The sequence below is a fragment of the Gymnoscopelus microlampas genome, assembly GCF_963454915.1.
Source record: "Gymnoscopelus microlampas genome assembly, chromosome: 19".
Taxonomy (NCBI): Eukaryota; Metazoa; Chordata; class Actinopteri; order Myctophiformes; family Myctophidae; genus Gymnoscopelus; species Gymnoscopelus microlampas.
In genome coordinates this window covers 11,273,721-11,300,210 of record NC_139956.1, presented here as the reverse complement: position 1 = coordinate 11,300,210, position 26,490 = coordinate 11,273,721, and the positions used below count along the sequence as shown (strand labels likewise).

The window sequence follows — 26,490 nt, the reverse complement described above, 5'->3', positions numbered from 1 at the left end:
TTATGCTAATATCGGCCGATAATATCGGGAGGCCGATAAAATCGGACATCCCTACTGTTAATCATCCCCCCCGCCCCCCCGCCCCCATCTGTATAAAATGTTAGATAGCGGGTTTGACTAGCCTGGTGACTGATGCATTTTGGTCAGGAAATATTTCCCCTGGGACTTGAGATGCAATCTGCAATTCCCACATCCTCTTGTATTTCGTTGTTGTCGTCGGGCAGGAACCTCTTATCTCCATGTTTTAACTTTTCGTGTTTTTTCGTAAATTAATGCCCTATACAGCACTTGATCACACTACAGCGTCACACAAAAGCATCAAAAGCAGCAGATCGACAAGCTCGAAACGCGGCACGAAGCGACGCGTTTCGAGCTTGTCGATCTGCTGCTTTTGATGCTTTTGAATTTGAATCCTGAAAAGTAACCGTTTTGGACGTATGAGGTTTCCAACCGACGGAGACGATTTGCAGAGCCAACTGTGAAAACCTTTTAATGAAAAAGCATTGCATTTTATCTTTTTATTTGATCTTTCGCCGTTGCTTTCCCTTGTTGAATAAAAACTTTTTGTGTAGCATTACCACATCAGACAGAGAGCACTAAGGGGTATAAAAAGTTTCTCAGTACAGTCGTTTTTTTACAACTCAATGAAATATACAAGGGCTTTTTGGGAACATTATGGGATTGATTTGTTCTGACATTAAACGGAGCGCCCAGATAGCGACGGATGATGCTACTTTTCGCTTTCTCAACTATAGTCAAAAGATGTCAAAATGACCTTCTGGGGATATTGAGCATAAGCCGTTCAGTCGTTCATTACCTTGTCTGTACTCTAGCGCTCGGGTGTCTAAGCAGTCAACGAGACCGATTTTTTGAGATATAGAAGTCGATTATCTTTGCTCGTGAAGCTCTCAGAAGGTTCCTCTTCCTCTTCCTTCCTCTTCCATGACTTTAATTAAATATACGATTAAAATTACCTCTGTTTTTTCCCCCCATCTTAAACATTTTCTAAATATGAAATTAGGCATCATCATACCATCACTTACGTTCATTTACGGCTCATTTTTGGGTTACTCTCACCCATTCTCCCCCAGCTCACCGCTACAGCGATCGCGCTGTTTTATACGTTTTTTTTATCCTAAAGATTTAACATATCGGATCTCAGTTCCAATTCCCAGTTACCCATTCCCATTCACGTTCCCATGGGAACGTGAATGGGAGCCTATATTATTATGTTTCGGCCTGTACACCAAATGAAGCGTAGCACTACAGCCAACATGTGAGGTTTGAGCGGGATTGAAATGTTAATCGATATTTAAAAGACAATAGCATATCCGCTGCACAGGGGATAAGGTGTCAGAGCGTGTGGGGGGAGAGTGGCCAATGGAATCGTAGGAGAAAACTGTCAATTTGATCTGAAGTCCGTCTGTGTGGTAGTTGGCCTTACTGCCGTCATGCGAGTGAGGTACAGACAATGATATATTGAAACCTTTATTTCAGGGAAATCCATTGAGACCAGGGTCTCTTTTTCAATGACCTTGTATGCAAAAGGGACATTTACAACAATGTGATTTTAAAGACATGACATATATAACAAGGTACAGGTAAGGTGAGTGGGTAGGGAAGCTTAAGTTTAAATAAATTAACCTTTTTTTTTTATTGCAACGTAGTAGTAATTTAACACATCGGGTGCCGATCACGGTCTGAACCGTGTTTTCACATAGTAGCGCTCTGGTGCCGTTCACGGTCTGAACCGTGTTTTCAGTCTTTTTTTTTTTTTTTTCGTTTTTCTCCACACGGGCGGGGCTAGAGCAGCTCTGGGAGTACCCATAGTGATCTTGAGAAGGAAGGGCCAGATAGATCACCGGAAACAAAAACATGGCTTCCATCCGCTTCCTGTCTATTTCCTTCTTTAAAACGCCTATATCTCCGAATCTGTTTCCGGTGTGGAAAACCGGTCATGCGCTGTGCGCGATCCGTCCCCGTTGTAACTTGCGAGTGAAATGTTATGGTTCCAGGCTGTAGCCAGGGTCATCGCTCAACATGAATGGATGCTTTTTTTGACGTGGATTTGCTCGTCGTGGAGTCTAAAGCTTTAAACAGCAAAGCGCAGTCAATGTCAATGGGGAGAATGGCACCCAACGTAAGTTGTTATGAAAAAATGCTGGCACCCGATGTGTTAAAAATGAATAATCATATAGTTTAGTTACCTAATGTAAACTCTTGCAAAAAAAAAAGAAAGCCTACTCTGCTGTTCAGAATGGACCCTCTTTATTTTTGAAATGTTGAACGATGTCCTTCGGACAAGGATCACAAATAAACTGTTCAAATTGCCATGGCAAAGTCCCTTCTGCGTGTACCTTCACTCGAGGTCTTTGGGTTTGTGATTATGTTGTAATGTTCTTTTAAAGTTGTTTTTTTCATGAAATAACAAACTACAAGCATTGTATACAAAAGAAAACAATTTTTATTATTATCATCAAGGATAAATACAAGTATTGTATACAAAAGAAAAGGATTTCGTTTTAAATCACAGCACACAACTTCTGATATGACGAACAAAGATGAGCTCTCTCTCTCTGTCACACACACACACGCACGCACGCACGCACACACACACACACACACACACACACACACACACACACACACACACACACACACACACACACACACACACACACACACACACACACACACACACACACACACACCACATGGCAATACCAAAAACAACTGTTAAACAATATACTGTAGTGTGAAATAAATACATAAATGATGTGAATGAATTGTACAAAATAGTTACATTTAAAATTAAATATATGTTCTACAACATTTTGTTCAGCTGTATACCCTGTATCTTGATGAATGACAATACATTCTTCCTCTTGAGCCTTTTTTTATTTAAAAGTACAATAAGCCCACCACCAATGGCGTTATGCCTCATATCACAGTAAGAGGAACATTAGAAAAGGGCAGTGGGTTGCTCTATCTAGTTTAGAGTAAATTTGTTTTAAATGGCATCTTTTCCACCTTTGTTATTCTAGGTGTTCGTGAACTTTGCGAGGCACCAGCAGGACACAGAGGATCCACAGGCGTATGATAACCCAGTGGACACCTCAGATGAAATGCCATTTCAATCTGGGAAGGTCTCGCCAGTGGTAGAGAAGGTTTAAGAGACGAGCAGTGCTCACCCCACAGCACAATGCATACCTCAGACCTTAACTTATGGAATCTTTTTTTTCTATTTCTTTAACACTTTGCATTAGTTTACATGAACTAAGATGTATGTTATGTATAATTTGATGAAAACGTATCCAGTTAACGTGTATCTTACTTGAAATTTTGATGTGAAATAATTGAACTGAATTAGAACTAATGCGAGATAAGATTTGCAAAGTTACCTTTTTTACTTTGTACTTTTGTATCACAAGATTTTCTTTTTCAACACAAATGCCAAAACAACAATTAACTGCTTTATCAAAGGTCAGTCCACTGAAGCACTTAAAGTACCGTTTCTGATTATATGCTGTAATATCTCAGACCTCCCATTGAGACCAATTACATCAGACAATGATGATGGCCTCACTTCACTGAACTGACAGTCCTCAATGATGATGACCAATTAGTGGCCGTGTCTACAGAAAGTGCTTTTTGAGAGACCGAGCGCTTTGGCTATCACGTCCAGAGAGAGTCGCTACACATGCACTGAACGAGATGCCTCTGCTTCAATGATTGTGGCCGTGTCTCTCCAACCCCCCCTGCACAGGGAAGTGACGTAGATCCACAAAACACTGGACGCCGGAGCACTAAAACCAGTTCTAGGCCACATGAGCACGCATCAGCTATTTGAAAAGAGCCAATCTACAAGATCAGAACGCGACGCGTTGTGAGCTTGTGGATCGGCTATTTAAAACATTTTAAAAATATTTTTTTAAACATTCTAACAACACAAATCTGGTACGGGGCTCTCCCTGGCACAAAACATTTTCAGATGGTGGGTTAGGAACAAATGCATAGTAATTTGAGGGGGTCCTTGACATGAAAATATTTGAGAATCACTGGTTTAAATAAGAATAAAAACATTTGGAAGCAAGCCCAAATAAGCAACTACACTTCAGAAACAAGCCCCAAAAAAAAAACGCAACCCACAACTACCAATAATTACAAGCGACTTTACAGAAAAAGAAGCCCAAAGTCGCTCATAATAAGCAGACATGGCAACACTGACTGAAACGCGATGCTCGGCACTATAGGTAGCGGGGCGCTCGAGCGCGTCTTTACCACGGAAACATCTGCATGGCAGAAAAACGCTTTCTGTGGACACCCCTCTGTTGCCTAACTTGAGATTATCATAATATTCTCAGTCAGGACTGGGTCCAACACGTTCATTTAGCAAACTTACTTATGTGCAATACCAAACCTAGAAAAGTATGCTGCTCTGTTTTGCAACAATATATACAGGTATATACAGTAACGTGCTGAAGTAAAAATATATATTTTTAGTATGTATTGTTCAAAAAATCCAGTGTGTATAAAATACAACTATTTTGAGAAAGATTCCACTTGCTTTAGATACTTGTTATGCAGCTTGCATAACGTATTGTATATTACTAATTTAAATAATTACTTTTCATATGAGCCTAATGTACTTTGAAAACTTGACATAATTTGTATGCTGCTCAAAGATGTCACATTAACTATGTTGTTTGATACAAATAATAATGATTGCTATTTGTACTGAACATTGCTTTATGCCGAGACAGATAATTAAATATTTGCACATATTTCCAAGTGTAGGAATGTCTGCACGTCTGTGTTTGATCAGTGATTCACGCTGTTGAAAAGTTACTTTGGACGCTGTGGGCACTGGGGGCGTGTCTTCTCCTCCGCGTCATCAGTGCCCATACCCTAGGTGGGGTTGGCGAAAGGGCCTACTCTGTGTGGAGTTTGTATGTTCTCCCCGTGTCTCTTAGGGTAATTAATACCCTCACAAAAACATCCAGTAATGCTGGTCGCTATACCGCCTCCCCCATGACAGCCAGGGCGCCTGATGGAGGGGAAAGGAACTTGTTGGAATAACGTGTTTCCTTCCACGCGCTACGTCCAACCGAGGAAACTCCCCCCTGTCAGGTGACAAGAAGGTCAGTTGGTTCTCATGCATTGAAGGAGGCATGAGCTCGGCCCTGGGCTCCCTAGGCTGGCGGGGGGAGTGTAGCGCCCAGGATCACTTAGACAATTGGCACCGGGTGAAAAAGGGTTAACAAAAATCGTGGGATAAAAAAAAATTATAAGGGGAAAAGTTACTTTGACTGACTCGGCCAAAATCCTTGACTCCTCACATTATACGTTCTGTTTTGAATATTCTTTCACTCTTTCCCCACCCCTTTTTTTACACTCCAATTGGGCACTTAATGTGCTCTCAGCTCCATGCTCTGGTGAGCCGTTCACATAAGCCACTTTAACCGGAACATGGGGGTCCAGACTGCAATTGCGCGCACAATGGTTGAGTCATTCCGTTTATTTTTTTCGGTGGAACGGTCCCTTTTCAAAAGGGAAAGTGAGTGACACTTTCTTTTATCCGGTTTCACTCCACACACAATGCCTAAGATGAATGAATTCATTTTCTTGGCAGACTCTCATACAAAAACCATTGCAGAGGGATGTTTTTGGCCTTGTGAATCCCCTCTTCCCCTCCCCAAGCTCAACCTCGCCAATTATCAAATTTCCTGTTGTTGTTTTTTTACCCTCCTTCCAATGCCCATGGGTGCCATGTATCAAAAACAATCCTTTATTTTTCTGTTTATTTAGTGAAAATTGTGTAACTAGCTACTGTAATAGGATGCTATACTGTTTTTTTTTTGTTTTGCTCATGTTCAAAAACAACTGCTGCTGTGCCACATATTTTTTTCCCTCCCCAAGGTCTCTCTGCATCATGCTGTTTATGGTTGTCAGATCAGGAAAGGAATGACCGCAGTCCTCCAGAAGCTCCTGTCGTTCTTCACCTGGCGGAGGTATTTGCTATGCCTCCTCCTGGCCCACAGCAGCATCTGAGTGGTCACTAGCCCTGCAAACACTGCCACTAATGTAGGGAGAAACGCTTCATTTTAGTTCGACGCTTTAAGACCTGGAACGCATCTGTGTCACTTTTTGATTTGAGCTAAAAAAAAAAGCATTATTTTACACTTTGGCTATTCAAAAATAGCAGATCTACAAGCTCGTAGCGCGGCACCGAGTGCCGCGCTACGAGCTTGTAGATCTGCTATTTTTGAAAAATCGTGAAAATGTGTGCAAATCTATGAATATATATATTGTTTTAAAGCGAACATCTTTAACTCAAATCTTTGCTTCTGTGGGGTCCCTGGAACAACATATTTTGAGATAGGGGTCGGCGGCCAAATACGTATTATTTTGGGGGTCCTTGACATGAAAAAGTTTTAAGCACCACTGATATAGAAACATATGTTTTTCAGAACTGTTGGGATTTAGAAGACATTTGTAGAATCGGCCTCAGGTCTTAAGACTCTTAATGGGTTAACTCGCTGTGTGTGTGTGTGTGTGTGTGTGTGTGTGTGTGTGTGTGTGTGTGTGTGTGTGTGTGTGTGTGTGTGTGTGTGTGTGTGTGTGTGTGTGTGTGTGTGTGTGTGTGTGTGTGTGTGTGTGTGTGTGTGTGTGTGCGTACAGTCTCACACAAGTGTTGTGAGGACATACCTGGGACCGTTTGCATCATGACAGACAAGCTGAGCCAAGCTCCAATCTACACAATGACAACGGATTGAGAAAATGCACATGCATTCTTGGCATTACAATACTGTACTTTTGGCATTAAAATAATCTTATAGTGGCAGTATGATATAGTATAACAGTGGTTCTCAAAGTGGGGTCCAGGGACCCCCAGGGGTCCTTGAGAAGGTTCCAGGGGGATCCCCAGCAAAATGAGCACGCAGAATCGGTTACATCGGCTATTTGAAAATCTGATCTACAATCTCACATGTGATGCGACGCATTGTGAGCTTGTAGATCTGAAGATTTTGGAATATCTTTGAAAGAATTTAACACAAATCTTGTATGGAAGTCCCTGACACAAATTATTTTCAGAAGGGGGTCCGTGGCCAAATACATATTAACCCATTAAGACCTGGAATGCATCTGTGCAATTTTTTATTTGAGCTAAAAAAAAAGCATTATTTTACACTTACACACTGGCTATTCAAAAATAGCAGATCTACAAGCTCGTAGCGCGGCTTGTAGATCTGCTATTTTCGAAAAATCGTGAAAAGTGTGTGCAAATCTTTGAAAATATATATTATTTTAAAGCGAACATTTTTAACTCAAATCTTTGCTTCTGGGGGTCCCTAGAACAAAACATTGTGAGGTGGGGGGGTCTGTGGCCAAATACATATCATTTTGGGGATCCTTGACATAGAAAGTAGTTGAGAACCGCTGGTATAATATATAATATAGCTTTAATGTTTCATTTACCTCATAGGTGTATTGTGGGCAGTGTACAAGTTTAAACAGCCAGGTGTAAGGGTTATACGTTGGTCGAGGATATGTTACTCCATTACCTGCTCACAAGCATATAGTACATGTTTTTGTTATGCAACTCATACTCATCGCTATTCTCATGTCAAAAGTAGCAACAGTCTAGCAACAGTTCCCTCTTAAGGCCTTGGGCTTCCCCCATACCTTTAAATAACCCCATCCCGCTCCGTTGGAAACTTCATGAAAACTCTTAACTTTAGCGCTGACATCAGTGAATGTTCATGCACTCTGCAGGTGTCAAGAGCGGTTTCTTGTTCTCCTGCTCGTTAAAATTAAAATTGCCTCTAGCGCTGTTACTGCTGCCCAGAGCATGGCTATAGCTGGGAACTTCACAAAGCTGGTCTCGGTATGAAACGCATTCTGATGCGCCTTCCATTATTCTCCGACCACTTTCCTCATCTCCATTAACACGGGACGGGGACAGAGCAAGGGGTATGTTTAGGAGCAGTGGGAGCGTGCAAGAAGTGTGCAGGAAGAGCTCTCGAGACGGGTGAGTCATCGGCATACACTCCATAATGCACATACTTTAGTATTCCAACGTGACATCTGTGACGTGCACTCCACTGCACTGCACAGAGGGGGATCCTATCTAAAATAGAACTCTAAATAAATCATGCTTCCAGAACCCACGAGGTGACACACAACAGTTGGTAGTTTCTCTAATGGAGGAACTCTGTTGTGTAGTCAAGTCCGACTCGAGTCTCAAGTCATCATGCCCAAGTACGTGTCATTGCCACCCATGTCTGGGACTCCAGTCCTGTATCACTTCCAAACAGGCTAGTTTTAGCCACTTAAACGCTCTATTCTTAGCAAGCTAATGCTTAGTTAACTGTGGTCGGCTGTGTACTTGACCTCATCACAACTCGATGCGTTATGATTGACATTTTTATTAGGCAAAAGAATGTAAAATGAGCTTGTGGATCTACTATGTTTGCCAAATGTTCACCATTAGGGATGCTAGGGTTCATGTGGTTAAAAGAGTAATTACAATATTATGTTTTAATATTTTTAAATGATTAATTATTAAAGCAAACGTGTTACGTAATCAAATAAACATTCTGTCACCTTGTGTTACACCTTTTTTACAAAAGTGACGAGATGCAGTTAGTATAATCGTTTTACAGGATGCATAATATTAAACCATAAGATTCACATTGTAGATGCAGCTGTATATTCACCTGTTTGTTTGTGCCGTGCCAGGCTAATGTTGATGAATAGATTACCAAGCTCACACATCTGTCAAAAACACACACAAAAAGATAATTTAATGTATATGAGATCAAAGAAAAAAATGTGTGATCTGTATAGAGCAACGATGAAATTGTAGCTGAAAAGTCATGGGTTATTCATATAGCCTATAGTAGTATGGTACTGTATGCATTTGTAAACATGAGCAAAGTTCTCTCTCAGTAGGGGAAACCAGAGAGCCCAGCCTGTGAACTGTGATATGATACCAGTGTACTGCCCGCGGCCGCTCAATAAATCGAAAGCTAAAGGTGCCTTAAAAGTTGACCTTATAAAGCCTTTGTTATCAGTAAGGCTACCCATTGGCCAATTTCAAAACTTTTAATTGTCTTTCCGCTGTACTTTTCAGCCATTTTTGTGGTGATCTTTAACTCTACTGTATATATTTTTGCGTTTATTGTCTTTCTTTTTTACTTGAAAAGAGTGTCAAAACTATCGCTCCATAAAAGTGATGAGTGTATTGGGACTGGCATTGTCGCTACTGTATATTCACAGCATTTCTGATTTATTTACCAATGAACTATAAGTGTGTGTGTGTGTGTGTGTGTGTGTGTGTGTGTGTGTGTGTGTGTGTGTGTGTGTGTGTGTGTGTGTGTGTGTGTGTGTGTGTGTGTGTGTGTGTGTGTGTGTGTGTGTGTGTGTGTGTGTGTGTGTGTGTGTGTGTGTGTGTGTGTGTGTTGTTTTTGTCTGCAGCAGACAGTGGCCACTAAACAAATATAATGAGAAGTGGTGTATTTTTAAAAATCTAAATTAGCATCTCAAGCTTTAACAGATCAATCGTGTTGATCTTTAGATAGTATGTGTCAAGTTGTGTTTTAAAGTTGTTTATCCAAACTTTTTAATTGTTGGCTCTTGGCTGTGTTGTTAGGTATTTATGTGCAAATTGTGTCATCGTTGTTTTGCCCAGTGCACGAGTGACCTTTCATATTCCCTCCTCTCTTGAGACAGCTTCTAAATATGTTTCAATAAAGTTTATTTTATCCTACTTATGTGTAGGAAAATGTGATGTACAGTAGTACTCAGCACAGCTGAGTTGGAGAACAGGGAAATCTCTTGAGGCTGCGTTGTCTGCAGAAATACGTTTCTGTGTTCTAGTCAAATGCGATTTGACGTCAAAAGTGGCTGCTGAGCTGAGCCAACAAACATCTGAATAATTCAAAGCAGGGCCTTTGCATTCTCCAAAATATCTGTTTCAACAATACAGCGTATTGCTTTCTGTGGGCTCGTCTCCGAGACAGGCAGATCCCCCAACCATTAACTGATAATGTATTCCTTTTAAAATCGGATGTAGAATGATTTACACATCACTTTTTAGATAAAATACTCTTGTTAAAACATTATTTATGAGGAACTAGCATCTTATAAAGTATAGTAGAGTTGAGCTCATTGTGACAGATTTTAACAGATTTAAACAGCATGCTGTATGTTTGTTTGGTGTTTGTACATGTGTAATTGTAATTTATGGTATCGTGTTCTGCATTGGCTAGCGCAACACGCATACTGTATAATAGCGATTTCAACTGAGAATGGTGGACTGAATCATTTATGAATCTTTGCTAAAAGAGTGTCGTTAGGCCCTCTACTCAGCAAGTCATCCTCTATTACGTTAACTGAGGATTTTACTGTGGAAATGGCTCCAATTTGTTTCTTGGCTGAAACCTGGCGGTACGTGTCCCATCCGCAGCTGAGTGTTGATGAAAAGTGTCGCGTCCATGTGGCTGATTGACCCACAGTCAGGAATATGCTCTCCATATTCTCGGTTCTGTGATGTGGGTCCAAGTTAATCGCTGCTGTAACAAGATTTTTTTTCATAAGAGGAGTGAGGCCCATATCCCTATGACAACCAGATAAGGCAGCCGTCATGCCGACCCTGTACAAGATGCACGTTTCTTTTCTTTTTTAATGAAAGCCTCCCACTTAGTGAGATTTCACATCACGATATGATTAGGGCTCATGATTAAGGTACTTGCAAGGTTGCTCTTGCTATAAACATAGTGGGAGCAAGTCTAACAGTGTGCAGACTCCATTTGTTTGGCTTGCAGCAGATTATTGAGTGGATGTGCTCAAGCCAGACCATTGGACAAGTCAAAATCTCAAGGCACACCTGTATTCATAGAAAAATATGCAGATCTACAGATGTGCCACTTCAAAACTTCACACGTTACTGTTCTTTCCCTGAAAGTCCCCTGAAAATGCATTTTTTTCCTCCCTTTTCTGCCCTTAAAATGCACTGTTTTGCCCCTGAAAAGAAGTTGTCACTACACACCCCCGTTTTTCCCTTCAACAGACATCCATATACATGAGAACAAAAGAATGTGTGTTTAAGAAGGTGTCAGACTCATTATGAGGCGAAAGGTGATTTGACCAGTTGCTCAAATTAATTAGCATCATAAAAGCAGTGATCATCAAAATAATTCAGCATTTTAAATGCCCTTCTTTGTCCCTCTTATTGCCCTGGGAATCCCCTGAAAATTTACTGTCTTGGCGATGGCAGGACATGTGAAGTTTTGAAGTGGCACATCTGTACAAGCTCATAACGCGTCGCTATGCAATGTGTTGAGCTTATAGATCACCTATTTTAAGTCACCTTAGCAGTCACTGGCAGATGATTTTCCCTCCCAAATACATTACCTCCCGCTCCTATGCACTTGCTGAGCTCATACAGACGATAATTGTCTTCTCGGACAATTTCAGCTTATCATAATAATTCTAATGATAGAGGTGAGGAGAATGTGCTCATATCGATGGAAAATGGATTACTATCGTGCACAGACACTCCGAGGACGGGCCTAATCGCCAATCGAAACAACCCATCTATCTGCTTTATTCATCTCTCTGGAATATATTTTTTTTGCTAGATTTAATACCCAATAAATATGATCCAGTAACAACCTCTCTTATTATTTCACTTCATCTTTTTGTTCTGATCTGTCATGCATGAAAAATATTCAGAAATAGGCCTTGTGGTTAGGCCAATAACCTGCAACAGATTCTGTTTTGTTTTGTTTTGCCAACAGTTATTTGATTTATCCTAGAAGCCGGTGTACATATAAATACTTCAGGTGTTTAATGTATTCAGGAAAACCAAGAATCCCCTAAAACCAGATACAGAATTTTACAATATCTGTAACCATATCAACCAAATGTGGTCTGAATCCAGGACAAAGACAATGCATTTATACCTCCATGCACACATACCCATGTTGGTTTTGCAAACTTTATGTGACATACATTCATTCATTCATTCCATATAAGGCTGGATTGACCAACTTCCCTGGGGCCCCGGACCCTCAGAGACCCCAGTTCCACTATGTTCCGCTATGAGCTTGTAGATCTGCTATTTTTGAAAAATTGTGATCTTTTTTTTTGCTAATCATTGAATATATATATATATATATATATTTTTTATAACATTTTTAACTCAAATCTTTGCTTCTGGGGGTCTGGTCTTGAAGCTCTATCGAGTGGAAGGGCGGTGAGAGAGGACATGCAGGTGGCAGGAGCTAGCTCTGTGAAGTAGAGAGGTGGAGGACATGCAGGTGGCAGGAGTGACAGAGGAAGACATAGAAAACAGAACCAGATGGAAACAGATGATCCGCTGTGGCGACCCCTGATTGGAATTAGCCGAAAGAAGAAGAAAGAAAGAAAGTAAGTGTTAATATCTGGTCTAGAAGCTCTGTCGAGTAGAGCAGTGTGAAAGGGGCATGAGACCTTGTCTGTTTGGAGGCAGTCCACCATTTTAAACAAGTGGCACAACATAACTTAAGAGCCATTCGTACCAAGCACTATAACTACAGTATAACAATAACTGTAAGTACAGTGTATCAACTGTAGTTATAGTTGTGGTGCAGACTCTGCCGTCCACTTGAGTTTAGAACGATGTTTAAAACTATATCTTTAAAGTCATAAATATAGTTATAGTACTTGGTGTGAACATTGTTTAAAAAAAAGTTTAAAAAATAGCACAAAATAGTCACAAGTTACAACGTGTTGCATCGTCACGGGTCTCAGCTTTGTCAGTTGTAAGAAGGGAAGGGGGGAGGGGTTCCAAGGGAAAAAGCCTGGGAACAAATTAGTAGTAGGCCACTGTGTTAGTATCTGGTCTTGAACCTCAGTCGAGTAGAGGGGTTTTGATATAGTCTGGGAGCTCAGTCGAGTAGAGGGGTTTTGATATAGTCTGGGAGCTCAGTCGAGTAGAGGGGTTTTGATATAGTCTGGGAGCTCAGTCGAGTAGAGGGGTTTTGATATAGTCTGGGAGCTCAGTCGAGTAGAGGGGTTTTGATATAGTCTGGGAGCTCAGTCGAGTAGAGGGGTTTTGATATAGTCTGGGAGCTCAGTCGAGTAGAGGGGTTTTGATATACTCTGTAAGCTCAGTCGAGTAGAGCAGTGGTTCTCAACACCCAGGGGTCCTTGAGGAGGTTTCAGTGTGTTAGTACAGCTAGCATCACAATCATTTTAACCACTTTATCCATTTATACGTTGGCTATTCAAAAGTAGCAGATATACAAGTTCACAGCGTGTCACTTTCGTGCCATGCTGTGAGCTTGTATATCTGCTATTTTTGAACATTTTTGAAAAATCTTGAAAGTGTTTGAAAATATTTGAATCATTTTGCATTTTTTTAACACAAATCTTCTGTTCTGGGGGGTCCCTGGCACAAAAGATTTTCAGATGGGGGTCTGCGGCCAAATATACTGTATATCAATTTGGGGGTCCTTGGCACGAAAAAGTTTGAGAACCACTGGAGTAGAGGGCCCTTAATTGTGTTTTAATATGGTCTTGTAGCTCTGTCGAGTAGAGTGGCCCTGTGATAGTTATCTGGTCGCTAACATGCTTATCGATTTACGCGACAATAGCTACTCATAGTACTAAGCAAATGAACACAGGTTCACAAAAGCTATCTAGCTTTCCATTGCACTTGGTCTTATTCTGATGGAGAAGTTGATGGAACATTACATTTAGTGGTGCTAAGTGTGGGGGCCCGAGGTTAGTACTAGGAATTTACTGTGCCCACTATAGATTTAATCAGCCTCCCCCCAAATAAAGAACGCTGCTTCTTAAGTATTGAAATGAGGAATTGTATTTAATATTGTTGTCCTACAAGTAGCAATCAATCAGGAGCAAACAAAAGCAGAGTGCATGGAAATCGGAATCAGAAATGTCTCAATGCACTGTACGATCTCAGCTTAGTGTTTTCATTTCTTTTATAGTGCTATTTTTTATTTTTGTTGCTCATCTTAATCATCTTAATGACTGGTATTTTAATCTCTTGTAATTTAAACTGATATCTTGCATTGTCTGATGTTATGATCCGTCTTTGAGGCTCTGTTGGCCCTAGAGTTAATGAATACTTAAGTTTATTGTTCCAAGTAGACGTAATAAAACACTAATACTAATATTGAAGTAAAATAAAGGTACCCTAGCTTTCCTCTCAATTAAATTTGACTGTCTTTAGTTGATAGCCATCCCTGGGCAGATACTGCATAGAACAGGGGTTCCCAAAGTAGGGGTCGCGACCCCACTTGGGGTCGCGGGAGACTGACGTGGGGTCGCGAAATTATTTTGGGTCATTAAAAAAAAAAAACTTTTTATTCAACAGAATGGATGAAATGCCATCTAAAATGATCACAAATGGTACATTTTACCATTTTAACACATTACAAATGCGCACCGAACGTGCAAGTTTATGTGCATAAATGACCTCCAGGTTTAGGTGGGGTCGCGAGTCAATTTCCGCCTTATTTTGGGGTCGCGGGCTGAAAAGTTTGGGAACCCATGGCATAGAAGGTTGGGGTAGCATACTCCTGTGCTGATACATGGCTGTGTGAACTGTGAGTGTTCCCCAAACTTTTGTTACCCAGGGGCCCCTAGGGCAGGCGTTCACAAACTTTTCCAATGCCAAGGACCCCCAGATAGCCATAGCCTGTGCCCGCAGCACCCCCCCAACTTTTTGGCGACACAGCGTCGATGAATGAATGCTGCAGGGTCCTAGCGCATATTTTGGAACTCAACACCAAACAGTATTTATTAGCGTTAATACATAAATAAATTCTGCACATTTCCTGGCGCCAATGTAATTTTGCCGCAAGCATCGGGGGCAGACACTCGTGAATACAAATTGTGTTTAATAATGTTTAGAGAAGTTGTAAAAAAAAAATCACACCCTGTGTGAAGGAAGCGGTGCCTTTGGGGCGGGGCTTAACTCATTTCAGTTGGTCCCTATTGGTGGTCTGAGTCCACTTACCACATTTTTACTTGGTAGCATGCTGCAAACTGGAATGGTGGCTGTTTAAAGCCCAGCCAATGGGCAGACAGAGGGGGCGGGGCTTAAGTAATTACAGTTCGTCCCTATTGGTGGTTTTAGTCCATGTGCAAAATTTGTACTCCATAGCATGATGCGAACTTGAGTTATGGCTGTTTAAAGGCCAGCCAATGGGAAGACAGAGGGGGCGGGGCCTCAGCAATTCATGCTCGTCCCTATTGGTGGTCTAAGTCCACATACCAAATTTGGACTTGGTGGCATGCTGCAAACTGGAGTTATAGCTGTTTAAAATCCCGTGCTCATCCCGTGCTCATGCGGGCGGACGGACATAACATACGCTGGGGGTCCCTGGACAGAGGGGGCGGGGCTTCAGCAATTCATGCTCGTCCCTATTGGTGGTCTAAGTCCACATATTAAATGTGGACTTGGTGGCATGCTGGAAACTGGAGTTATAGCTGTTTAAAATCCCGTGCTCATCCCGTGCCCATACGGGCGGACGGACATAACATACGCTGGGGGTCCCTGGACAGAGGGGGCGGGGCTTCAGCAATTCATGCTGGTCCCTATTGGTGGTGTAAGTCCACATACTGAATTTGGACTTGGTGGCATGCTGGAAACTGGAGTTATAGCTGTTTAAAATCCCGTGCTCATCCCGTGCTCATACGCTGGGGGTCCCTGGACCCCTCTTTGATAACCAGTGGCACGTGTGGCCAATGAGAGGAGAGATGGCATAGGCAATATCCAAGTCCGTGTGTGTGTGTGCGTGTGTTTGTATGTGTTGCTTCTTTGCCGTGCTCATCCCGTGCTCATCCGGACGGACAGACGGACGGACGGACGGACATACGGACAAAGTCAAGCTTAGGCAATCGCCAAGTCCGTGTGTGTGTGTGTGTGCGTGTGTTTGTATGTGTTGTTTCTTTGCCGTGCTCATCCCGTGCTCATCCGGACGGACGGAGGGACGGACGGACGGACGGACGGACAGACGGACGGACGGACGGACGGACGGACGGACGGACATACGGACAAAGTCAAGCTTAGAGCGGTTGGCACCGCTAAAAACACATTTACTGTATGAAAAATATACCAGAGAAAGATTATATCAAAAAATAACCTTACTTTAATTGAAAAAGTTACACAGTATGACTTTCCGTTGTTTCTCTGATAGACCATGTTTTCTATAACAATGCTGAGAGAATACTGACTGTAACTTACCAAGAAACACATGAGGGATGGAATCACCTGTTTCCTTGCATAAACTGTAAGAGAGAGAGTAAAACACAGCATTTAATTTAGTCTCCAAAATAGTGATAAAATAGGACAGATTGTGCCCATTTAAAGAGAGTATTATACAACAGCTAGTTTTGACCTCACATCTCACCATGTGCTGCAGGACTCATGCTTCCACCATGTTTAGCTTAAAGTATAGTTAAAAGAGAAGGTTGTGTGCACATCCCACGGCTGTATTTAGGCCAGGTGCTGGACATCAAGGAAGAATCAAGAAAAAGAAGAAGGAAGTCCGCACACTGTTCTCAAGCTCCAAGAAACTCACTTTTTATTTTTGCAACGTTTCGACCTTCTAGGTCTTCATCAGGCAAATATTGAATATTCAGGCAAATATTGAATATTTGCCTGATTGAGCTCCATTGAGTTTCTTGGAGCTTGAGAACAGTGTGCGGACTTCCTTCTTCTTTTTCTAGCTTAAAGTATAGCCACTGTAGTAGCTATTAATAACATGGTAGTTTAAGTTTTTTTTTTGCTGATCTACAATCGCAGCACACCAGTGCCAATATATCAAGCTATAGCATGACCTCGAGTGTATTATTGCTTAAATTATACAGTAGCAATACCCAGGATGCATTTGCTTTATGTATGTTTTTCAAAGACAAAGTGAACCCAGTAAAACCCTCCCACTCAAAGGATCACATTTATGAAACTTTAAATGTACTGTATATTACTGGCAATGCTTTCCCATTTAGACCTCAAAAAGCCAATGTCATCACTTTTCTGCCTGTTAGAGTTTTAAGATAAGGCACAGCGTCCCTTGGGCAATTCTAGTATTTTATCTATTTGCACCTGGCATGAAACGTGATATTTCATGAACATGTAATGTAATACAAACTACAAAAGTGCACTCCTCATAGCGTAGGTCCCCGCCAGGCTTTGACGCCTATTCAGGGCCCGCAAACTTTGGGAGGCAGTCATAGGCAATTGGAATGGAATTTGGAAATTCTGATGGAGATTTCTGGTGGAGATTCTTCTTTGGCCATTAAGGGCAATTTAGAAACGGGTGGTAAGCAGGACCATTGAGTGATTTCCAATGAGCGCTTCCAAACTCCAATGCTCCATGCTGCTCAATGTTTTGCCACTCAGTCTAGATGACTGAGGTGGAAAAGTAACGCATGTGCATACTCTCTATAGACCACAATAAGCTGTCTTGGTCAAAACACCCGCCCAAAAATGTCCATCCGGGCAGGTCAGAAACTGGCAGCACCGAGGAGAGTGGCCAGTAAAGTCACCACTGAGAGCCGTGGTGGTGACTGTCTACAAGCTACAGGTCTGCTGTGTCATGGAGTATGCACTGGGCTAAGCTATACCTGTGGCCTCAGAAGAGTACTACTTCCTGGATGCCTCACTCCAAGCTGGATGAGTGCTCCTCTACCTACACATAATACTTGAGAAATATTGAAGGCCCTCAAAATAATTTGCAGTCTCCATCCCTAGCCTGGCTGGCTTAGCCACAGAAGACAGGTTGCTGCCGCTACGGTCCTGTACAAAATCCACACCCCCCCACTGTGCCATGGACCTCCAGTATTATGCTTCCTCCACCACATCCCAGACTGGCTTACCACCCACCTATATGCACAGCCACACACCAGAACTATACTCTCAGCCCCCCAGGCTCCAAATCACACACATTACATTGATTGGACAGAACCTTTCTCCACACTGCATCATGCTGTCCGGGTGTGTGGAACAGCCTATCAGAGCATGTAGTTGATTCCCTCACAGACAATGGCTCTTCAAGCCTTTTACATGCAGAGTTCATAGACATCTCCTGACCCAACCCTCACACTCATCGTTGAGCTGCACTGAACCGTATGATTGGCCGATGGATACATTATCTGACTTGGCTATTGTTCACAATTGCATTTAAATACATTTAAAAAAAGAGTCAGGGATGGGGCAGCAAAGAGCAGACTGAAGGAGAGTTCAAGGCCCAGACACTCTCATCCCTGGCCCGTGTCTCGTTCTCTCCCCTCCCAGAGCTTTGCAATCTGTTTTTGTTGCCGGGGCACGCCACTCCTCCGCTCCCACTGTTTATCTGACACGGTGACTGGAATTCGGCGTCCCTCCCCCGATCCACCGTCGGGAGTGTGACCATGAGCGCCAACTCGGCAAAGATGAGAGAAAGTGCGGCGCTGAGAATGTCGACGGGACCACGTGGCTCCCAGCATGCTTTGCCCTCAGCACGTCGTCACCTCTGCCGGTCTGGCATAGGCTCAGCCACGGAGACCTACCTCATTATTCACTTTGACGGGGCTGTGTGCGACCTAGCAGCAACGCCCGGGCTTGTTCTGGGGGCCTCGAGCAGATGTTTGGCTCCGTGGCCGTGACACTGTTATGGAACGGCAGCGCAACGGTGCTGGTGCTGGTGTGTGCTTTAACCGAGCCGAGAGCAAATATATCAGTTGGTTGGTTGATTGTTGTTTTAGAGCTGATATACTCACAGGGTGGGGTATACAAAGGGTGATTGACGTAATAGCCCAGCCACGATGTGAAGCCCCAGTAGAAGGCACAACCCTACAAGCAAAAAGGAAATACAGTCAGTATGACGGAGTCTTTTTTCTTTTTTCTTCCTTGAGTTGAGTTGTTATTCATTCTGCAGTCCTAATTCCCCCTGGGCTTAAGAGGTAAGGGGGACAAAATGTCAGTATAAAGCCTATTAATGCACCACATTACTTTACAACCCGCCTGCATCTGCATACTGATCAGTAAAGCCTGATGGAGCGCGGAATGATTCACCCGTTGTCTCCTCCTTGATTGAGTGATTCGGGGCCACACACAAAGGGTTACCGCGCTGGTCCGCGCTCTCCCCTCGGTCCTTGCAATACTCGTTAGAGACACAGCTTGCACCTGAGCCTGTTGCTTAAACCCTCTAGCAACAAGAGTCCTACATTTTCCATATGCGTGGGGATTTTTAGATCTATTTTCCTCTGCCTTTAATCAAACTAGGTTTGACCTTCCCGTCTGTGGAATACAAAGTAGGCTAGGGCTGAGGAGGGCCGCGCTGCTTACAGCCAGATTTGAATGGTGCACCGTGGTTCAGAAAACTAACTGTATCAGCACCCTGCACTCTCACAGATAAGTGCAGTCGGCAAAAAGAGGAAGGAGAGATGCATGTGTTTACCATCGCTATACTTTGCTGAATCAGGGAAAAACAACATAAGGACACGCAAAATGGCTGACCTTCAAATAGCTGTCGCAGCTTGCCAAACCCCGACCACTAATCCTTATTTTTATTGTGTAAGACAATGCTGAAAGCTGACAATCTATGGTCAAGTTGAATGTTTTTTTTTCAATGACACATGATTGATATGATTTAAACCAGGGGTCTTCAACAGGGGGTCCGGGACCCCTAGGGGGTTCTCAGAGTTACTACAGGGGGTCCGCCAAATCTTTGTGTGATAGGATTTTTTATTTTACCTTAACCACTTGAACCTTAGCATCCCTTTTCTGAGGAGAACTTTAGCCAAAAATAGCAGATCTACAAGCTCACAACGCCTCGCGCTGCGAGGCGTTGTGAGCTTGTAGATCGGCTATTTTTGGCAAAGAGGTATAGGCAAAATAGGTGTAGAGGGAAAAAAGAGCAGACCACGTGAACAAAAAATGTTGAATCTGAAAGACAATTTTATACAATATATAATGGGGTCCCTGCTTCATCTCTCTCTCAGCTAGGGTGTCCTTGGCCTGAAAACGTTGAAGACCCCTGATTTAAACAAAATAGATGCTGCTAAAAAACGTTGAGTAGCTCAATAAATAATGCACAAATACGGGCACCTACACATGAACTCTATGGCCTTTTTACTGAATATTCTAGCAAGCATCAGTTCACTTACAGCAACTGGCACCCACTCCTAAACAAAACATTTGTGTTTGTTTGTTTTTTCAGTTTTTTTTTGTGCAATGAGCTTTAAAATGGTAATGTGTCATGTTTTGGTGTATAGCATCAATTAAAAGTATGCTTTGTATTCTCCTAGAGCAAAGCCATTGCTAGCTTAACAACAGCCCCACAGCACAGTCTCTGGGTTTTGGACACAAAAGGATGAAACCACAGACCATGCAAAAGGCCACCTGTTGAGTTTGTATAATGCTCCCGCATTATACAAACTGGATCGTTCCAGTTTTGCATCAGGTAAACGGAGACTCAAACAATGGCATAATGTGAACTTGTTATAATGTTTACCATCATATTTTGGGATTCTGACAGACTTGTCGCAGACAGACTGTCTGAGGCTCACGCACTTTTAAAATGGTTCCTCCTGACAAAGATGTGTGGAAGTTGTCTGGCTTTTAGAGTAGAGACAAGATAGAGACTGCACACAATGTATGAGGTATTAGCCAGACTAAGTCTTGCCTTTTCTTTCTGCTCACGCATGCGTGTGTGCGTGTGCGTGTGCGTGTGCGCGTGTGCGTGTGCGCGTGCGCGTGCGTGTGCGTGTGTATTTGCACCAAAGAAGACGGTGACACCTCCATGGTGCCTGCATCTCTGGGCATGATTATGTCTGTGACAGAGGGGACTGTCTCTCGAGTTGTGCTACAGTGTCAGCAGAGCGCTTAAGGGCTTTAAACCCATTAAGACCTGAAGCCGATTCCAGAAAAATGTCTTCTAAATCCCAACAGTATTCTGAAAAACCTATGTTTTTATATCAGTGGTTCTCAAACTTTTTCATGTCAAGGGCCCCAAAATTATATGTATTTGGCCGCCGACCCCTATCTCAAAATATTTTGTTCCAGGGACCCCCAGAAGCAAAGATTTGAGTTTGCTTTAAAACAATATATATTAAAAGATTTGCACACATTTTCAAGATTTTTCAAAAAATAGCAGATCTACAAGCTCGTAGCGCGGCACTCGGTGCCGCGCTATGAGCTTGTATATCTGCTATTTTTAAATAGCCAAAGTATAAAATAATGCTTTTTTTTAGCTCAAATCAAAAAGTGACACAGATGCGTTCCAGGTCTAAATAGGTTAAAGCCGATTATATATACTCTCGTACGACTGTGTCGCACGCCCGAAAATAGCTGATCTACAAGCTCACAACATGTCACGTCTGAGACGCTGGTAGATCTGCAATCGTTGCGACACAGCGTCGTACAAAAGGAGCATGGATTAGGCATTAGGGACTGTATAAGAGCAGATTTTTGGCTCCCCCCCTGCTCTTACACTCTACACGCTATACTTCTGCTTCCTTCGCTCTCAGCGTCTCTGCTGTTCCTTCTACATCACACATGCCAAAGAGCACATGAGGACACCAGCTCGGCTCCAATAACAGACACTCGCTTTTAACCCATTAAGACCTGGAACTGTGTCATTTTTAGATTTGAGCTAAAAGGCATTATTTTACACTTTAGGCTATTCAAAAATAGCAGATCTACAAGCTCGTAGCGCGGCACAGAGTGCCGCGCTATGAGCTTGTAGATCTGCTATTTTTGAGAAATCGTGAAAATGTGTGCAAATCTTTGAATATATATATTTTTGAAGCGAACATTTTTTACTAAAATCTTTGCTTCTGGGGGTCCCTGGAACAAAATATTTTGATGGGGGTCCGCGGCCAAATACATATAATTTTGGGGGTCCTTGACATGAAAAAGATTGAGCACCACTGATATAGAAACACACGTTTTTTAGGAGACGTGTAGAATCGGCTTCAGGTCTCAATGGTTTAAACCCCTGGCTTCTTGCCCTTTGAATGTGCAAATCCTTGCCTATTTCTGGCAGAGAGAGAGAGAGAGAGAGAGAGACAGGCCTCATGTTTCTGTGTTCAGATGCTTTGTGCTTCCGCATGAGTGACTCACTTATTCACCAAAGTTCTAATGTCAAGCGGGGCACAGGTGGGCAAAATTGAATTACAAAGCTGCATTTTTTTTGCATGCAATTATTTCACAGGCGATATTGAACAAGAGGTGATTAATTTGTTTTACCTTGAGCAGATTCCCAATGGGTGTATATCCGTCAGACAATTTGTGAACAAATAGCGTTTCCAGCAGGTGTTTGATGTAATGGAGAGAGTGGCAGAAGCAGGCCAGGCTTGTGGGGGAAAAAGAAGGTGCCATTTGTCAGAGGGTTATAAGATATCATTGCCCCACTTTACGTGTGTGTGCGTGTGTGTGTGTGTGTGTGTGTGTGTGTGTGTGTGTGTGTGTGTGTGTGTGTGTGTGTGCGTGGGTGCATGCACGCTACTTGAAACATAATAATATATAAAGAATATACAATAGGGTCATCTTTTCTCCTCCAAACTATAGTCTACAACAGCATGTCAAACCAGTGTCTCTACTCACTGAACCACCTGTTCGCTGCGTCCTTTGATGTCATCATCATACACGCTCCCCAGGCGGAAATAAAACACAAGGTAGATAAGGAGAGGTCCGACATCTTGGATCAGAAACACCTAAAATGGGAAGATGAAACGATGACAATATAATCAACCAGTCCAATTCCAACCATCCACACACTTCATTCTTTGATTAGATATTTATATCACAACATTAAGTTGTCAAATTGTTATCAGCCCACAATAGTAGTTTGTATTCCCAGCAGTTTCTGAATTGATTAAATGTGAATTTCTCTTTATTATTCTGTCTGTTTGTCTTCCTTCTCTAGACTCACAGAAACAGGCCAGCAAATGAGTCTGGGTAGGCTAGCTACTGAGTCATTTAAGGCAAGAGGATAGTGCTGTTTACTTTTTATTTAAGCTGAAGGTTATTTCTGCAGTGAAACATTACAAGTGAAGATAATTCACATCAAGTACTGCAGTGTCTTTCAGACCATAAATGATTGATGGACACGTGGACAGCTCATTCAAATAAAGAAAGAAGAAATCCCCTCAAAGGTAAGCCACTCTCAGTAGCTGTTAGTCTTGCATTTTAACAAGTCATAATCCTGCTTCATAAAGAAAATTAAACATTAATAAATGGTTAGTTCATAATAGAGCAATTTAAAAACACTATGTTTACATCCTTCATCAAGTAGATAAACCAGTGAGACCAAGAGGACGTCCCAGTAACAACATGAAAATCAGATTACTGTAGTTGCCAGGTCAATCATCACAAAAGATGAAGTCCTTAAAGGACTGCCCTAAATCCTTGGATTGGTTCTGCAATGCCGTTTTCTTTTAGCTCTCTAATTGTTGTCAGCCTATTTCAAGCAACAAAAGCTGGGAGATTGCAGTCTCATTGACCTAAGTGTTTAGAGATGGATGGATCAAAACATTCAGTCTATAATAAAGGTGTAAATTAGACCGTTTGCCTGTCTGCAGGCTCTACCCCATGACCTTGTGAACACCAATAACCATAATCAACCTGTCATTGCTGTTTTTGAAACGGTAACATTACATTTACTACATGTTTATACAAGCTATAGTTATCGTAGTAATTTACTGTAAGGTCATACCCTATTCTTTGTTTAACATGACAGTGGCTAGATTATAGTGTAATGTTAGTTATGCCTTACTTATTAAGTAACATAATACTTACATTTATCTGAACACATACAGTTATACATTACAGTATGTTTATATTCAAAACAAAGTCACATATTAATGACAAATTGGCAGCAACTCAACTTGCTAAACTGAAATCTGTAAATTGCATGTACTGTACACAGTACAGTGCATGTCTCCCTTTCCCAGCTCAGGGGATAATTGCAATGACAATACAGTTGGCGGCGAATCTAGCCGTTTTCCAGCAATGCAGCACTTTAATAAATGTCATCAACAATAACATAAACATGCTGAACCACTTATGTGTCCATCACGGCCCATTACATGACTCTGTCACTCTGTCATTGTGACTGTCTCACAATGTCACTTAACACATTAAAGCCGGGAACGCATCTGTGCGTAACCACTTTAACCATTATTTTACACTTTTGGCTATTCAAAAATAGCAGATCTACAAGCTCATAGCGCGGCACCGAGTGCCGCGCTAAGAGCTTGTACAGTAGATCTGCTATTTTACTTTTTTCAATCATGAAAATGTGTGCAAATCTTTGAATGTATGCTTTTGAAGCGAACATTTTTTTACTCAAATCTTTGCTTCGGGGGGGGGGGGTCCCTGGAACAATATTTTGGGGGGTCCTTGACATGAAAGAAGTTTGAGAACCACTAATATTATAGCAACATAATAAAAATTTAGAAGACATTATTTTGTTGAATCCCCCAGATTCAGAAAGATTTGAGTCAAAGATGTTCACTTTTAAAAAATCTATATATTCAAAGATTTGCACACATTTTTCACAATTTTTCAAAAATAGCAGATCTACAAGTTCATATGAACTTGTATATCTGCTATTTTTTGAATAGCCAAAGAAATCTTAAAATGACACACAGATGCGTCCCGGTCTGAAAGGGTTAAGCACTGCCGTGTCCTTCATCGCTTTGTGCCTTTGCTTTATCACTCAGTCTGCTCTCCATCACCAAGTCATGCATTCCAGTCCGCCTGTGGTTGCTCCGACTCTGTGGTTTTCAATAGTTTGCTTCCTGTTTGTTTTTTTCCGCGAAGGACGTCGACCATTCTCTCTCGTGACACTGCATGATGTGGGAGCGACCGGTTGCAGAATGGTGGCTGTTTTAGCCCATGACCTCCTCTAGGCCCTTCAATGTGAACTTTCATCCTTCTCCTGTAGAGGCACAGTCTCGTGGCTTTGTCTGCCCACCTCACCTCTCTGTGTGCGGGCGTGCATTATGCCATGACTGCGGGCTGTGGTGGAAAGTAACTAAGTACATTTACTTAAGTACTGTACTTAAGTACAATTTTGAGGTATTTGTACTCTACTTGAGTATTTCCAATTTCCAATACTTTTACTTGTACTCCACCACATCTCAGAGGCAAATATTGTACTTTTACTCCTCTACAATTGTTTGAAAACTTTAGTTAGTAGTTACTTTGCAGATATAAAGTATGATATTATGAAACATACATTAACCACTTTAGCCCTATTTTATACATGGGCTATTTGAAAATAGATCTACAAGGTCAACGCGTCGCATCGCAACACGTTGTGAGCTTGTAGATCTGCTATTTTCAAACATTTTAGTACTTTTACTTTTGGTACTTTAAGTACGTTTTGATGCCAATACTTTTGTACTTTTACTCAAGTACATTTTTAATTCTGGACTTTTACTTGTAACGGAGTATTTCTACAGTATATTGCAGTATTGGTACTTTTACTTAAGTAAATAATTTGAGTTATTTTTCCACCACTGACTGCGGGGCAATCAAGTACGGATCTTTGCGACCCAGCAATGGCTCAGATGGAGACTTGCCATGACCAGCGGGGACCCTGCATCAGCCAGGACCAGGTCAGTGTTGCTGTCTTGCTGCTTTCTTTTAATAGCCTTTTCACACAAAGTACCCACTTCTCTGCTTTTCTTGTTGACCTGGTGATAAAGAGGTTACAGCAGAGGTTCTCAAATTATGGGTTGGGGCCCCAAGTGGGGTCGCAGGAAGGTGAAGGTTGACACATTGACAACTGGGAACAAATTATCCTTCCCGTTAAGTCTGTTTTTGAAAAGCATAGTTTGTGAATGCATTTTCTTTATGTTTTTGTCTTTTTATATATTATATTATTTTTATATAACCTGTATCTGGCAACAGATACAGGCTATGTACTGTATGCTTCAAATTCTTAATGTACAGAAACACTGTTCCATAACTTTTAGACTACGTCGATAAGATACAAAATCTGCAGGAATCACAAAGTATTTTCAAAAACTAATTTCTAATCTATTTATATTTTTAAATATTATATTATTTCAACTTTGAAATGGCACTATAAATCAGGTGTGGGGTCGCCGAAAGGTTTCCCCCATAAAATAGGCTCCTGGTATATGAAAAAGGTTTGAGAACCCCTGGGCTGAACTAAAGTCTGAAACTTATAATTGGCACAGGGAGGGCCATTATCAGAATCCAGAGTTAAAGGGATGCGCTACCTGGAAAAAAGATTGACTTCAAGTGAGTTATCACAGCCATTGATGTGGTCCTGGATGAGCAATACATTTCTGGATAATTGGAATAGTTTTTATATAGTTTTTTTAGTTTTTCTCTGGGACCTCAATCTATACACTTTCACCCTCAGTGTTAATTTAACTCAGACAGTGTACAGATGGAACCAAATGCGGTCTGTTTGGTCCATTTGAACACTCTCTGGGTTACAGACTGGGTAA

At 41.9% G+C, this 26,490-nt stretch overlaps 2 protein-coding genes across 2 annotated transcripts in view; one reads left to right on the top strand and one right to left on the bottom strand.

Moving 5' to 3' along the window:
• LOC311034377 (phospholipid-transporting ATPase ABCA1) overlaps positions 1-3,214 on the top strand; it is a gene marked incomplete at its 5' end in the record, with an annotated part of 244,246 nt that extends 241,032 nt beyond the window's left edge. Inside the window, one exon of the mRNA XM_084042257.1 lies at positions 3,045-3,214. Within this exon, the coding sequence (XP_083898383.1) occupies positions 3,045-3,173 (129 nt within the window). The 3' untranslated portion in view covers positions 3,174-3,214. The remainder of the gene's footprint in view (positions 1-3,044) is intronic.
• Positions 3,215-5,948: 2,734 nt separating this feature from the next.
• Positions 5,949-26,490, bottom strand: part of LOC311034376 (trans-2,3-enoyl-CoA reductase-like) — a gene marked incomplete at both ends in the record, with an annotated part of 45,225 nt that continues 24,683 nt past the window's right edge. Inside the window, 6 exons of the mRNA XM_084042256.1 lie at positions 5,949-6,079; positions 6,709-6,754; positions 7,480-7,565; positions 18,778-18,850; positions 22,250-22,355; positions 22,607-22,716. Of these exons, the coding sequence (XP_083898382.1) occupies positions 5,949-6,079; positions 6,709-6,754; positions 7,480-7,565; positions 18,778-18,850; positions 22,250-22,355; positions 22,607-22,716 (552 nt within the window). The remainder of the gene's footprint in view (positions 6,080-6,708; positions 6,755-7,479; positions 7,566-18,777; positions 18,851-22,249; positions 22,356-22,606; positions 22,717-26,490) is intronic.